Source organism: Triticum dicoccoides, chromosome 5A, assembly GCF_002162155.2.
Source record: "Triticum dicoccoides isolate Atlit2015 ecotype Zavitan chromosome 5A, WEW_v2.0, whole genome shotgun sequence".
Taxonomy (NCBI): domain Eukaryota; kingdom Viridiplantae; phylum Streptophyta; class Magnoliopsida; order Poales; family Poaceae; genus Triticum; species Triticum dicoccoides.
In genome coordinates, this window is record NC_041388.1 from 433,577,999 (window position 1) to 433,593,021 (window position 15,023).

Below are 15,023 nucleotides of genomic sequence, written 5' to 3' on the forward strand. Positions count from 1 at the left end.
ATCTGCGTGCAATTGCTGCTAAGGTCGAGCCATTTGCGCTCAAGTCTTTGATGGACCCTTGCCATGTTGTACAAGCTCAAAGGCATGGTCATGAGGGCTATTGGGGCAGTGAGCTTGTTGCATCCCTCGACGCAACCGACACCCTGCTCCCCGTCTTGGTCGCGTCCGTGACATCCGCTCTAGAGAACGTCCTCGCGGCGCTTGATGTCTGCTATTTCTTGAGCTTGCATTGGTTTTTCCCTTGAAGAGGAAAGGGTGATGCAGCAAAGTAGAGATAAGTATTTCCCTCAGTTTGAGAACCAAGGTATCAATCCAGTAGGAGACAACGCACAAGTCACCGAATACCCGCACAAACAAACAACAACTTGCACCCAATGCGATAAAGGGTTGTTAATCCCTTCACGGTTTACTTGCAAAAGTGAGATCTGGTAGAGATAGATAAACAGTAAAATAAATATTTTTGGTATTTTTGGTTTATAGATCGGAAAGCAAAAGATTGCAAAAAGAGTAAATTGGAAACTAAAATTATAGATCAGAAACTTATATGATGGAAAATAGACCCGCGGGCCATAGGTTTCACTAGAGGCTTCTCTCAAGATAGCAAATAATACGGTGGGTGAACAAATTACTGCCAAGCAATTGATAGAAAAGCGCAAAGTTATGAAGATATCTAAGGCAATGATCATTAATATAGGCATCACGTCCGTGTCAAGTAGACCGAAACGATTCTGCATCTACTACTATTACTCCACACATCGACTGCTATCCAACATGCATCTAGAGTATTAAGTTCATAAAGAATGGAGTAACGCATTAAGCAAGATGACATGATGTAGAGGAATTAACTCAAGCAATATGATGAAAAACCCATATTTTTATCCTCGATGGCAACAAATACAATATGTGCCTTGCTGCCCCTACTGTCACTGGGAAAGGACACCGCAAGATTGAACCCAAAGCTAAGCACTTCTCCCATTGCAAGGAAAACCATTCTAGTTGGCCAAACCAAACCGATAGTTCGAAGAGAATTACAAATATATCAAATCATGCATAAAAAGAATTCAGAGGAGATTCAAATAATATTCATAGATAAGCTGATCATAAATCCACAATTCATCAGATCTCGGTAAACACACTGCAAAAGAGTATTACATCGAATAGATCTCCAAGAACATCAAGAAGAACATGATATTGAGAATCAAAGAGAGAGAAGAAGCCATCTAGCTACTAGCTATGGACCCGTAGGTCTGAGGTAAACTACTCACGCTTCATCAGAAGGGCAATAGAGTTGATGTAGAAGCCCTCTATGATCGAATCCCCCTCCGGCAGGATGCTGGAAAAGGCCCCTAGATGGGATCTCATGGGTATAGAAGGTTGCGGCGACGGAAAAGTGTTTTCGTGGATGCCTCTGTGGTTTGGGGATATATGGGAATATATAGGCGCAAGAATTAGGTCAAGGAGTGCACGAGGGGCCCACAAGGGTGGGGGCGCGCCCTCCGTCCTCGTGGCTCTTCTGACTTCATCTCCAAGTCTCCTAGTTGTCTTCTGGTCCAAGAAAAATCATCGCGAAGGTTTTATTCCATTTGGTATTTCTTTTTTGCGAAACTCAAAAACAAGGAAAAACAGGAACTGACACTGGGCTCTAGTTAATAGGTTAGTCCCAAAAATAATATAAAATAGCATATTAATGCATATAAAACATGCAAAACAGATAATATAATAGCATGAAATAATTAAAAATTATAGATACGTTGGAGACGTATCAATGTCGTCTCCTAGCTTTGGCTCCCGGAGTGTTGCCTTTCACGCGTCATCGACATAGATGGTGTGGCACTCGTCGGCGTCCTCGTGTCCACACCATACTGATGCTCCAACGCTCGTGTCCACGCTGCAGTGGCGCTTCGACTATATAAGAGGGCAAAGGGGGTGGGCACGACACACAAGCGGATTAGAGCTGTGGATAGTCTTTGTGCTCTGGGAACGTCGTGTGGGGCGTGCCATCTCAAACTGCTTAATTTATGGTTTTGAATGAAACATGTGTGATATTGACACCTGAGGGACAAAATGTAAACGAAAAAAGTCGAGGGGCCAATTATCTACTTGTTGTAAACTTAAAGGACCAAATAACAATTTTCTCTTGCAAAACTTGAAGTAGACTCTCTTGGGTGCAAACCTGGTTTTTTTGAGACAATCTCGCGAAGCTTTTATTTAAGTCGTCACAATGTTTACAGGGACGAAAGATAGATCACCTGGGTCACCTGGATCGAGAGGCATTCGACAGGGAGATCCGATTTCCCCTTACTTGTTTTTGATTGCAGTGGAGGGCCTTTCGTGCCTTTTAAAGTCCAGTTCTCAGTCATCGGTACTAGAAGGAATCAAGGTGGCACCATCAGCCCCGGCTGTGAACCACCTCTTGTTTGCAGATGACAGCCTGCTGTTTTTCAAAGCGAGTGTTGAGGGGGCAAATGCGGTTTCAAACCTATTGGATGCTTATTGTGGGGCATCTGGCCAAAGAGTAAATAATGATAAGTCGACTATTTTCTTCAGTAAGGGGTGCCCTCAGACCACCCGAGACAGTGTGAAAACTGTCGTTCAAGTCCATAGAGAATCCTTAAGTGACAAATACTTGGGTATGCCAACAGATGTGGGCCACTCAAAAAACGGCACATTCAAGTACCTTCGAGACCGAGTGTGGGAGAAGGTCAAGGGTTGGATGGAGAAGCTACTATCCTCAGCGGGAAAGGAGGTTCTAATCAAATCTATTGCTCAGGCTATCCTAGTTTACTCTATGGCGTGCTTCAGGTTACCGAGAGGTCTGTGTGACAGTGTTACGTCCATCATAAGGCAGTTCTGGTGGGGCAGCAAGCAAGGTAAACGGAAACCAGCGTGGGTATCGTGGGAGATCATGGCGAGACCGAAATATATGGAAGGTTTGGGCTTCCGCGACCTTGAGATATTTAACCTTGCATTACTGGCCAGGCAAGCATGGAGATTGCTAGACAATCCAAACACCCTAAGCTCTTTAATCCTCAAGGCCGCATACTTCCCTGAGACAGGCCTATTGGAGGCCGAACTGGGACAGCACCCCTCACAGATCTGGCGGGCCATACTGGACGGAAGGGATATAATGAAGCAAGGTGTCATTAGAAGAATTGGGACAGGAGAGCACACGCTTATATGGGAACACAACTGGATCCTGAGGCAAGAGGTCCCAAGGCCAATCACTTCCTTAGTTCCCAACCCGCCCATCAGAGTTCATGAACTTATAGATGCGACAACATCCATGTGGAAAGTGGAGGTAGTCCGGTCCATATTCATCCCTATATATGTTGAGGCAATATTGAAGATACCTTTGTGCACAAGGAGAGTGGAAGATTTCTGGGCCTGGAGCAGAGAAAAGAGAGGTAATTTTACTGTCAGGTCAGCATACCGTATGATACAAAACACTAAGCTCAATTGCGAGAATTGGCTGTATGGCACCGAGGGCACTTCTGGCAACGATGAAGGAAGCAGCTGGTCGTCTCTCTGGAAGACAGAAGTACCGAACAAGATCCGTGTGTTCCTGTGGCGTTTGGCGAGAGAGTCTATTCCCAGATATGATATCCTCCATCACCGCCATATGGCAACTTCGCCAGCATGCCAGCTGTGCGGGGCGGCAGATTCCTGGAGGCACGCCTTGCTCGAGTGCGCGTTGTCGAGAAGTGTCTGGTCCTTGGCACCGGAACACCTGGTCGAGCAAATGAGCACATGTGATAATGCCTGCGCCAAAACATGGCTGTTTACTTTGAAGAGCACATTATCGCATGCGGACTTCACCAGACTCGGGGTCACGTTGTGGGCAATCTGGAGTTCCAGGAGGAAATTGATCCACGAGGGGATACATCAAACGCCATATGCAACGAATGGTTTCATTGCTGCTTTCATCAGCGACCTTCAGGTTGTGGCGAAACCGCAGGGTCGGCCCAGGGTGGTTCAGCCTAGTCCCGCAAGGTGGATACCACCACAGGAAGGGAATTGCAAGATCAATGTTGATGCTGCACTTATGAGGACCAGTCCGGTTGGTGCGGTTGCAGCAGTATGCCGGGACAGGCATGGGATCTTCTTGGGAGCGTCCACTATCACCTTCCACGGCATAGATGATCCTGCGACGCTGGAGGCGTTGGCAATACGGGAATCACTAGCCTTGGCGGACGATCTTTACGAGCGCAGAATTTCAGTAGCCTCAGACTGCAAAGTAGTTGTCGACGACATCAGGCAAAGGAGTGCAGTGGCATATGGTGCTATCATTAGAGAGATTGTAGATCGATCAATTTTTTTTATTTCCTGTCTTTTTAGCCATGAGTTTAGGAGTTCGAATGTCGAGGCTCACAATCTAGCGAAGCATGCTCTCTCACTTGGGGTAGGCCGCCGTGTGTGGGTGCAAACCTGGTGATATGGGTCGGGTTGGCCCTTGTTGGCCCTTCTATAAAGGGGTTGTGTCAGCCCGAAGTCCTAGCCGCGAGGAGGATTGGCTTGGCACGCCAGATAAAAAGGTTGTCACAGGTTGCGTTTCGGTCTACACAATTTCTTTTTTAAAAGAAAAAAACAAAAAAGTCTAAAAATATTAAAAATCTAAAGAAATATTTTAAAAATACAAAAGGTCGTGCCGTGCCTGGCCTTAAGGCCTCGTTTCGGGGATCGGCCTTTTTGCGTGGCGGGTCAAAGACCGGCCCGGCCCTTTTATTCGTGTGCCGTGTGCCTGGCCCGTGCCCGGCCGAAAATCCATGCCCACGGGCTGGCCAGGTTTGCCTGGGTCCGCTCTCGTGCAGGCAAGCTTTCGCGCTTTTTCCTCTTTCCGGTCCGTCTTACCCGAACTCGGTCTGGTTGGACCAACTCGCGCTCCATCTCGGAAAGCCCGTACATCGACACGGCGCGGCGGAGCCACAGGCTCTCGCCGGGCTCGCGGCGGCGGCGGCGGCGGCGCGCGGAGCAGCTCGCTGGCGAGCGCGCCTGCGCACCACCCGCATGAGGGGGAGGCCACACGACGGCGGGATCCGCCGCGCCGTCAAGAGAGACTGCTGAAAGGTGCGTGGTTGTTACCGCTGCTGTCGTTCCTACTTCCTAGTGGTCAGATTGCGCACAGTAGCTTTTAATTTTCCCGGAACGAGGGGCGGGGGGAGGGTTGCGCCTTCGACACGACTGATGATTTGCTGCCCGGCGTGTCACATGAAGATTCGTAGAACAGCGATAGGAAAAAGGCATGTGCAGTGACCCTGTCTGCATTGCAGGATTCAGGGAAATTGACAGTTGTATGCAAAGGTTAATTTGTTAACAAATTGGAGTGTGAGTCTGGTTAAGAAATCTTTTTTGAAACAACATCCCGTGACCGCGATGCTATTTCTAACGCGGTTGTCGTTAGCGAAAGTTCGTATGTGTCAAACCAACCATTTGACATTAGCAGGGTTGGCTTCAGGTGAGGTGAATCGTCCATTAACTTGTGAAGCACTTCGCCTTGCTGGACGAAAGCACGCGGAAGCTTTCTACCGGCCTTGATGGCTCGTTCTTCCCGCTGCCAAGATCTGCATCATTCAGTGTGTGGATGGGATAACATTCTTTTAAACCGCCGCTTACCTAAAAGGGTGCCAAGACGTAACGTTTAAGTTGACTGCTTTGCATTACAGGAATGCTTGCGAAGCTCGCCCAAACTTGAACACATCAACAGCTTGGTAGTATTAAATGACTGACTAATGAATTTCTCAGCGTTTCATTTAGATTTAAGATTATCTCAATCTCGTTTAGCATCGTGTATTGTCACCAAGCCATTTAAAACTTCTAGAATGCTGGAGGTTATTTACTGTACCTTCTCGTTTGCCCGATCATGGGAAGTTGGTGATGGTTGTGTACAAGAAAAGAAGTTTAACTAACACAGGGAAGATGCAGTGGTATCAGTACGGAACCATTATTTGTTGCTAGTGATGAGACATACTAATGACCGCTGAAAGGTAGCTTCTACCTTCCGCATCTAGTTTATATTTATCAGAAGACTGCTAGCAGGTTGCATACTTAGAAGATATGTTCACATTGCCGTATCCATACTGATCCGCGCTGTGTTTCTGGAGTTACCTGATGAACAACGACACTGAAATATATTATAGCTGGAAGCTTCATATATAATACTTTTACTTAATCCAACGTGATGCTGTCATGAAGAAGGAAATTTTCATTTGTGTAGGGCAAATATGGAATATCATGATAGGCAAGTGAACAAGTGATCATAATGTTTCTTATTTTGGTCTTATCTACAACAGATTATCCAGCAGTCGGTGTTGTAAAGGCGTACATTGTATGTACCAATGCATATCACTGCTATATAGTATAATCTTCAATGCTTCCAGCCTCCTACAGCATTTGCAAATTATCCCGCTGATCACAATTTTCTGTTATTTCATACAGCAAAGATAATAGAATAATGGTTTTATTTTTTAACAAGTCTGGGCATGTTGAGCTAAGTCCTGCAAATCGATGGATGTATCCTTTGTGTAAACAAGAAAAAAGTCCTCCCTCAACTGATAAAGAACAAAATTTATGGTTTTGCATGCTAATTAGTATTACAATCCCTGATCGATCATAGTCTCTATGAACACACATATACATAACCTCATATTGACTGCCGCTGTGTCTGGGAGAGGCTGCTGTATTGACATGTTGAATATTGTTGAAATCTTTAGATACTGTTCCAGTAATTTGTTCGTTGTGCGTTGGCGCTCATGATTTTTCTTCTTCTTGAAATATCTGTGGCAGATCCTCAATAGTGTGCAGTTTACTGATTTCGAACAAGGAAAAAACATATCGTACCAAAGCAGACTCTCCTCTTGAGGGTGATACTTGCCATGCCCTTGATACCAGTGGTTGTCGTACTCCTTTTGAGTTTGTTCACGTTGGTGGCCTAATAATTGATTGGCCAACTAAATCACTATCATATCTTCAGCTTCATGGTTACTGTCCACTAACACGTTATGAACGGGTTGGTTTTCCAAAGGAGCAGTCTGGCTTGTCTAGAGAGTGAGGCACAGGCTTACAACAGCATTCACATTCATTTCCTAATGAGGTAAGCCTATCAATGTTCTCTGTTGGTTGGATTCGTTTGTTTTATGCACCATTGATCAATTCGAATGTCAAAGAAGCAACAACCATGTTCTTTCCGTGACAACTTAATGCTCATCTTAGTTTAACTGTGTAGTACAAGAAAGCAGTAAGGTTAACAAGGGTTGGTGGAGAGTAGAGGTTCTTCATCTAGGTTCTACATGCCAGTATTTAGCTGGTCACGTTTTTTATCATGTACAATTTTTATGTGATTCTAGCACCAAGATAGAAAATTGTGTTGTTGGATTATGCTCCAAAATCCCAGTTTCAGATAAGAAATGCTCATCATGTGATAATTCACCTACATTCTTGGATTTTTGTCAGATTCATTCTAGCCAGGGCTCAGTAAAATGATGTTGGTTTGACGGGATACAACGGTCTACAAACCTTCTCAAAAAGCAATGTGATTAATGCCTTTTGTGTCATGTGCGCGTTTGTTGATTGTTGTATTGCAAATGAAGTCAAGCCTTCCTTTGCGCTGTACTTCTCCCAAGGTTCACATCATTAATCAACTTTGTACTTCTAGTAAAGGTTTGCCTTTTGTTATGCTCGTCGGTTTGCTGCAATAATGCATGGGATTAATTATGTTTATTGTGAAATGGCTTTATCTGATGGAAGTGAAGTCTAATTATGAAACACTTAATGTTTGAAATTACATGGCAGTCATGTTTGTAACTACATCATTATGAATCTGATTGTGTGAGAAACTGATACAGTGAAAATAGATAGGAAAGTTCTTTTGTTGTCAGTGGCGAGCTTGTACCAAAATGTGGATTGATTCATAAGTAGAAAATAATGATACTAAACTCTGCCCCTGTTGATGTGCTCTTTGAAGTTGAAGAGATCAATCCTACGTCATGGATGCGTGAGAGAAATTGACCCGCAACTACTCTCTGTGACCAATTGATAGAATCATGTCAATGCCAAACAGAGTCTCACTGATAAAGTTATCAAATTATTCAACGTCATCACCCAAACAACGACTAAATTAAAGTAGCCGTTTACATCAAAGTTGTTTGTAAGAAACTTGGGCACGCAATCGCTTGTTGTCGGCATGCTTGCCCCACTGCCAAGATTTGTTAGCTAAGCATTCATCTACTCACAGTAGACCTAACAGAGATATATAATTGCATAATTCCTCTTGGCTGCACACTGGGAGGTTTGAAATACAAGTACCTGGATTTCTTGTAGATAAGAGCATTCCACAAGAGTAGCTTTCATGGTCATAGAAAATAGATACTGAACTTCCATCCTACCCGTATGCACTGTGCATTGTTTATGTCCTTTCACTTTCATTTTAATCATTCAAGGAAAACATGAAATCTTTTTTTTCGACATCTGCAAGGTTGATATTGCTTACTCAATATGGATATTTATAGCAGCATAACTGGATAAGTGATGTATATGCCTTGTGTGGCACTCGTAGCAATATGCAGTCCAGTAATGCTGGGGGGCATAAATCAATTTATATTTTGTTATTCAATGGTACATCAACCTACGGACATCAATGGATATTTTGTGGCATACATAAACCTACGGACAATAATGGATGTGTTTGTGGAATTATAGGTGGTAGATATCTTTGTTGACTTGGAGATTAGACGGGAAGGAAGAGAAGACTAAAGAAAATACTTAGATTTATGCCTTGGGTATCTCTCATTTAAAGCTGTAGACAGAAACGGAATGTTATGTCTTCAGAACCTAAATGTTTGGATCTTATCTGCTGCTACTAAGTGTCTTTTTCAGCTCATGTGTTATCTAATAAGCATGGAGCCTTTTTATTAGACTGAATTAGCTTGCATGCTAGTTATGGATAAGCAGATCCTTTGGCATAGAGTCATGAATCGAATCTATAAACGATAATATTTTTTATTTCACTTAGAATATGCTATCTTTTACTATGTTCATTTGATCAAAAGCGTCATCTTGTACAATTCAACTTTTATCCCAAAAGCATCATGCAACATTTCTTTTGTCAAAGTTGGAGAAAAGTTGGGCATCCATCAGCATTTTCTTGATTCTCGCGAACATTTTTTCTTATTCACTACATAAGTTATGAGATTAAGAGTTGATTGGCTCACTGCTTTGTTTGAAATTATAATTGACTGCATTTTTGGATGACTTGTTATTTTTCCAACAGGGAACAGTTCGATCCAAAAGTTTTCACAGATGCAAATTCCTTGATGCCATAGACATTGGATGCAGATGAGCATTCTATCTCTCTCAGTCTTGACATAGATTCTGCAGTTGTAGCAAGAAATCTCTGTTTGCTTGCTGGTTGGTCCACTTTTTAGGTGTTCTTAGGTAGGAAAAACAAGCCACAGTATGGATTTGTGATATTTTTTAGACAACAGGTCAACAGCAACAATAGCGTCGTCGCTGTCTGTTAAGGAACAATCCCAAGAGGCGCACTGCAAACAAGGATACAGTTCAGGTCTCTTGTTCTTTCTTTTCCCCCACTCCATCCCCGCTGCATTCATTCCTAGACAAAGCTTAACCCTTCATGTGTTCCTTTCATCTTTTGGGCAGGAAAAACATCTCTGCACCAACCAGGAGAATATCAGTGGGAGCAGTGTCCAGAAAGGCGGCCGCTTATGGCTCGGCGGCATATAGGCTCCAGACGACGCGCTCTCATCTCGCTCACTGGTCGTTGGTCGATTTATCCTGCATAATCGGTGATTTGGCGCTTGTCTGCGGTGTCACAACTGTCGAGCGCCTTACTGAACACTGAGTGCAGTGAGTGAGAAGTTATGTTCTCAAATGTCTGGTGCAGAGACCAGAGTGTCTCCATCTACGGGCTTGCTTTTCTTCCATGTGCCAGAGATTCCTTATGTACTTGGCACATTTTTGTTAGTGTTCTAGTGTGTTCTGTCACCTGTTTTACCTCTGTCAGATATATAAATTGTATCTATGCAGAAATGTGAATTGATCAAATGAAGCTTTATTTTTCGAGAGAGGAAATGATAAATGGAGCTTAAATTTACTTTGTAGTGTAGTCAATCAAGCTTAAATTTACTCCTTTTTTTACAATCAAGCTTAAATTTACTCTTTTTTTACAATCAAGCTTAAATTTACTTTGTAGGGGTATTTACATTTTTTTAGGAAAGGGGTACTTACTTTAGAAAGGGGGTATTTACTACTTTTTTTTAGAAGAAAGGGGGTATTTACTACTAGGATCGATCAGCGAACTTTTTTTTTAGTAGACGATCAGCGATCTAATTCTGGCATATCAATTGGCCCAATCTTAGCCTGCTAAGAAGAAATGCCTCGTTGCGGGCCCAACGATCGCGCAACAGATGGATAGGCCCAGCCCAGAAGGAGAAAGCACACGCACTAATCCCCAACCCAAAACCCTTCTTCCCCCACGACCCCTCACCCGGAGAACCGCAGGCCGGCGGCGAGGAAGACCAAGACGAAAGCATCACCATGGTGGTCCGGATCCGGCTCGCGCGGTTCGGCTGCCGCAACCGGCCCTTCTACAGGGTGATGGCCGCCGACAGCCGCTCCCCGCGCGACGGCAAGCACCTCGAGGTCCTCGGCTACTACAACCCTCTCCCCGGTGAGGCAGCCCACCTTTCGATCTGTACATGTATCCCCGGCGCCCCACCTCCAACTCCCACCCGGGTCAGCCCCGCTTGGCCGGGCTTGTCTGGGTCAGGATTTGTGATGCGATTCTGCGCGTGGGCGTGGGGAGCTCTGGTGCTGCTAACTGAAGAATTGCTGATGAGGAAATGTGTCCCTTTTTCTGTTGCTATCTGCAGGGAAGGATGGTGGCAAGAGGATGGGGCTCAAGTTCGACCGGGTCAAGTGAGTTCTGCCTGCTCCTGATTTTCATTTTAGAGAGTATTGTTCAGCTATACTCCTTTTTGGAGAAAAATCTGCTCATTGCAGCTTTTGCTGCACCTACTCTAGAAGTAACATAGAGTAGTAACCGTGTTTGTTCATCCCAGTAGCCTTAATCTTTGATGGCCGGTTGGGCATTTTAGAGGATAAACCTGATTAAATAAGTTATGCCTTTTCTTTGAAACCTAAATAAATCGAGTCTTGTCATTCACATGCCTTGTGGTGGTAGATTGTATCATTGGGGATGTTGAGTAGGTAAAGCAGAAGAAAGACAAGCTAAACTATCTGGTGCTGCGCTATCCTAGTTGATTATAGTGCCAATTGGCAAGCATCATTCACTTCTACGCTTGCTGCCTCCCTCCACCGGAGAAGAAAATTATCGATTTAGTGAATAAGGATATATATAGTGCTTATTCATCCCAGTAGCCTTATTCTTTGATGGGCGATTGGACATTTTAGAGGTTAAAGCTAAATAGATTATGCCTTCTCTGTGGAACGTAAACAATTCGCGCCTGGCTGTTCTAATGCTCTGTGGCGGTGCATTGTATCATTGGGTATGTTGAGTAGGTAAAGCAGAGGAAAGACAAGCAAAACTATGTGGTGCTGGACTATGCTAGTTGACTGGATGCTAATTTCACAAGCATCATTCAGTTATACAGTCGCTACCTCCATCCATTGGAGAAGGGAATTATTGATTTGCTGAATAGGGGTTCAGGTTTTTCAAGTACATCATTGATTGGATCCATAGCAGACTTAGTGAGAGTATTTGCTACAAATATGCCATGCTGTTTTTTGCGCCTGCCCTGCAAGACCACATGATATCATACAGCTATAGTGACACCATATAACTATACTTCTGTTGTAGGTACTGGCTATCTGTTGGAGCACAGCCATCAGATCCCGTGCAGCGTATCCTCTTCCGTGCCGGTGTTCTGCCGCCGCCTCCGTTGCTAGCTATGGGCCGGAAGGGTGGACATCGTGACAAGAACCCCATTCATCCGATGACAGGCCGTCCCTTGGATCTTGAGGGTGTCACGATTGTCGATGATCCCAATGCTGCTGAAGGTGATGCTGAAGCACCTACAGAACCTTCGTTGGAGGCGTGATAGATTCTGTTTTGGCATATTGAGTGGTGCTGCAAGACAAAAGAATTTGTTTGTTGTGCTTCTGATAAGATTATGAGCACGTAGTGTATGATCTTCAACAATTTCGTCATGTAACTCTGCTTTGTTAGCCTTTGCTGCACCATGGGTTAGCCAGCCGTCTCCAGTCTACTATGACGTGTCCTAATATGATTCCTTTTGAATGGATTATGCAATTTCTGCATTCCTTTTGGATGCTCAAGTTGACAAATAATAATTCAAGTAAAGTGTTGAACTGGGTGCCCCATGATCATCTGCGGAGAACCAACATATGCTTGATATCTATGTATGATTATTCCTGCTGTGTGATCCAATCGATGCTTTATCTGATGTGGTTGCAAAGGTGACATATATTGCTTGATTGTGCAACTTAAAAAGGTGCATCTTGTCTTGCGGCATCCTTGTGGATACCTGTGATGTTTGTTTGTGTTGATGTTTTCTTGTGTGATTCCTTCCTTGTATTGGTCAGTTGTCTCACTGCCATGACATGCATGTTGCCTCCTGAAAGCATCTTCAAAATAATTATGTCATAAGCTTCCCAAAATTCTAGACTTATTTAGCTGAAGGGCATGTTGTCATTATGTGGAACATTGTACTGTTTCTCGCTGCTCGTTTGTAAAGGGCTTGTACTTTGATTCCGATAATCGAAATTAAACTGAATAAAACATACTACTCCTTCAACCTTAGTTCAAAACTGGACCACTTTTGGAGGAAGTAGTAGATATATAATTTGAACAAATAGCTGCTCCTTAGGGGTCCTGAAAAACCTGTTTGGTATTCATTCAGTAAAAGAAAGAGCCAATTTACGTCACTGAATTGGCAGCCAAATAAAAAACCACAGGATTTTCATGCTCTTATCCTGAATGACACTTGTGATTGCTAAAGATAATATCTTCGTTTCTGCATTGGACTGTGAGAGATGTGTCCTGTCCTGCCTGCCCACCCACCAGCTGAAACCTGAGCTCTGCCCAATTTGGTGCCATAGTTTGCATGAACAGGTTCAGACTGTACACCTCATCAAAGATATCAAGCCGAGTAAGCCTTGAGAGTCACAGAACATGACTCACTTGATAAATCACCCAATGGTCAATTGGTCAGGGAGCTCAAGAACTACATGATGCAGAGGGAGTTTAAACCTGTGAAGATCCTGAGATCACAGAACATGGTCTCATATTGTCTTGCCAATTATGCCCGAACGGCTCGTAGCACTGCTTGTTGGTTGCAACGGCCACCCCCTTCATTCATAATCTTGTATTAGCGGACTGTAAGCCTGTTACTTTGGAATAAAACTTCCTTTAAACCCGCAAAAAAAAAAGCCTTGAGAGTCACAGGAGAAGAGAATGTTTGACCAGGAATCAAGGTATATTTCTCCTTTGGGTCTATCTAACTGCATGCCTATTTCTTCTTCCCTAGGTCACCCCCATCATGCCAAACCAACCTCACCAAGAAAAGCAAAGCTTTCCCTGCATGGTTGATGCCTTGATGGCAGCACTTGCCCTCACTCTCTTCCTCTTCTTTAAAATCTTGTAAGCATCCTCGCAATGTCTTCTTCCTTCCTTCCGATCGTGACCCCATTTTCCCTTCTCCCATCGACGACGACGTCGGCTGCCGGGTTTTTCCATACACAAGTCACACCATGGGAGAGCCAAGGCATCACTGCAAGCTATGTCTCCTCGTGGCATTGGCGCTGTGGCTGCACGCACCGACGGGCGCGACGACGAAGTTCACCATAGCGAACTACTGCGCCTACACGATATGGCCGGGCACGCTGGCCGGTTCCGGCACGCCGCAGCTGTCCACGACGGGGTTCGAGCTCGGGCCGGGGCAGGCGGTGCGGCTGGCGGCGCCGGCGGGGTGGTCGGGGCGGATGTGGGCGCGGACCGGGTGCGTGTTCGACGCGGCCGGCGCCGGCGTCTGCCAGACGGGCGACTGCGGCGGGCGCGTGGAGTGCCGCGGCGCCGGCGCCACGCCGCCGGCCACGCTCTTCGAGGTCACGCTGGGGAAGGGCGGCGGCGAGGACTTCTACGACGTGAGCCTCGTCGACGGGTACAACCTCCCCGTCGTCGCCATCCCGCGCGCGCTAAGCGGGCCCGGCGCGTGCAACGCCACCGGCTGCTTGGCCGACCTCAACCGATGTAAGTACTCCAGTCTACATCTCCTGCATGCTAGCCTTGCCGTTGCGCGCCATTGCCGGCTCTGACGATCTGGGTGGATGGATCATGGATGGATGGAGCAGCGTGCCCGACGGAGCTGCAGGTAGTCTACGGCGGCGGCGCGATCGCGTGCCGGAGTGCGTGCGAGGCGTTCGGGCAGGACAGGTACTGCTGCAGCGGCGCCTACGGCACCCCGGCGGCGTGCCGGCCGACGTCGTACTCGTCCGTCTTCAAGATGGCGTGCCCGCGCGCCTACAGCTACGCCTACGACGACAGCACCAGCACCTTCACCTGCAGCGCCGACGACTACACCGTCGCCTTCTGCCTCCCCACCTCCGGGTCAGCTCATCAACAACCGTAGCAAACGTAGATACACGACACGCGTGTAGCCGTGCGTACCTAACAGCTTTGTGATCGGCTTTCCGGTGCAGGATAAAGGAGTCGGACGCCGTGTTCCTGGGCGCGCAGATCGTCGGCGGCCGCGGCACCGGTGCTGCCGAAGCCAACGATATCGCGCCGCCGGCGTACGGCAACGGTGGCGCGGGCGCTTATGCACCGCCGACCTACGACAGCCGCAGCGGTGGTGGAGCCGGAGGTCCTTACCTGCCGCCAGTTTACAACTACGGGCCTGGCGGCGACCGCATACCGCCGGCGATGAGGATCTCGTCGGCTTGCAGTACGACGGCGGCGACGTACATCCGGCCGTGGCTTCCGCTGCTGCTGCTGCTCCTCTGCTTTGACTGACCGTGTTGGTGTTCCGTTG

The 15,023-nt window shown here is 46.1% G+C and overlaps 2 protein-coding genes and 1 long non-coding RNA gene across 5 annotated transcripts; all 3 read left to right on the plus strand.

The window, feature by feature from the left end:
* The first annotated feature begins 4,886 nt into the window (after positions 1-4,886).
* LOC119302127 lies at positions 4,887-10,105 on the plus strand. Of its 3 annotated transcripts, XR_005147340.1 has the most exons (5): positions 4,887-5,064; positions 6,781-7,087; positions 7,447-7,616; positions 9,263-9,556; positions 9,652-10,105. It is a non-coding gene; the product is annotated as an uncharacterized LOC119302127 (long non-coding RNA). The 3 variants fall into 3 exon arrangements; XR_005147339.1 differs by lacking the exon at positions 7,447-7,616; XR_005147341.1 differs by lacking the exons at positions 6,781-7,087; positions 7,447-7,616.
* A 343-nt stretch (positions 10,106-10,448) lies between these two features.
* Positions 10,449-12,360, plus strand: LOC119302126 (30S ribosomal protein S16-2, chloroplastic/mitochondrial-like). Its single transcript, XM_037579155.1, has 3 exons — positions 10,449-10,681; positions 10,884-10,929; positions 11,831-12,360. The coding sequence occupies exons 1-3, from the start codon at positions 10,549-10,551 to the stop codon at positions 12,069-12,071; spliced, it is 420 nt and encodes a 139-aa protein (XP_037435052.1). The 5' UTR covers positions 10,449-10,548; the 3' UTR covers positions 12,072-12,360.
* Positions 12,361-13,605: 1,245 nt separating this feature from the next.
* On the plus strand, positions 13,606-15,017 carry LOC119302124 (pathogenesis-related thaumatin-like protein 3.5). The gene is made up of 3 exons (XM_037579154.1): positions 13,606-14,242; positions 14,344-14,599; positions 14,692-15,017. Exons 1-3 carry the CDS (start codon positions 13,744-13,746, stop codon positions 15,002-15,004), a joined length of 1,068 nt encoding a protein of 355 aa, XP_037435051.1. The 5' UTR covers positions 13,606-13,743; the 3' UTR covers positions 15,005-15,017.
* Positions 15,018-15,023: the final 6 nt, after the last annotated feature.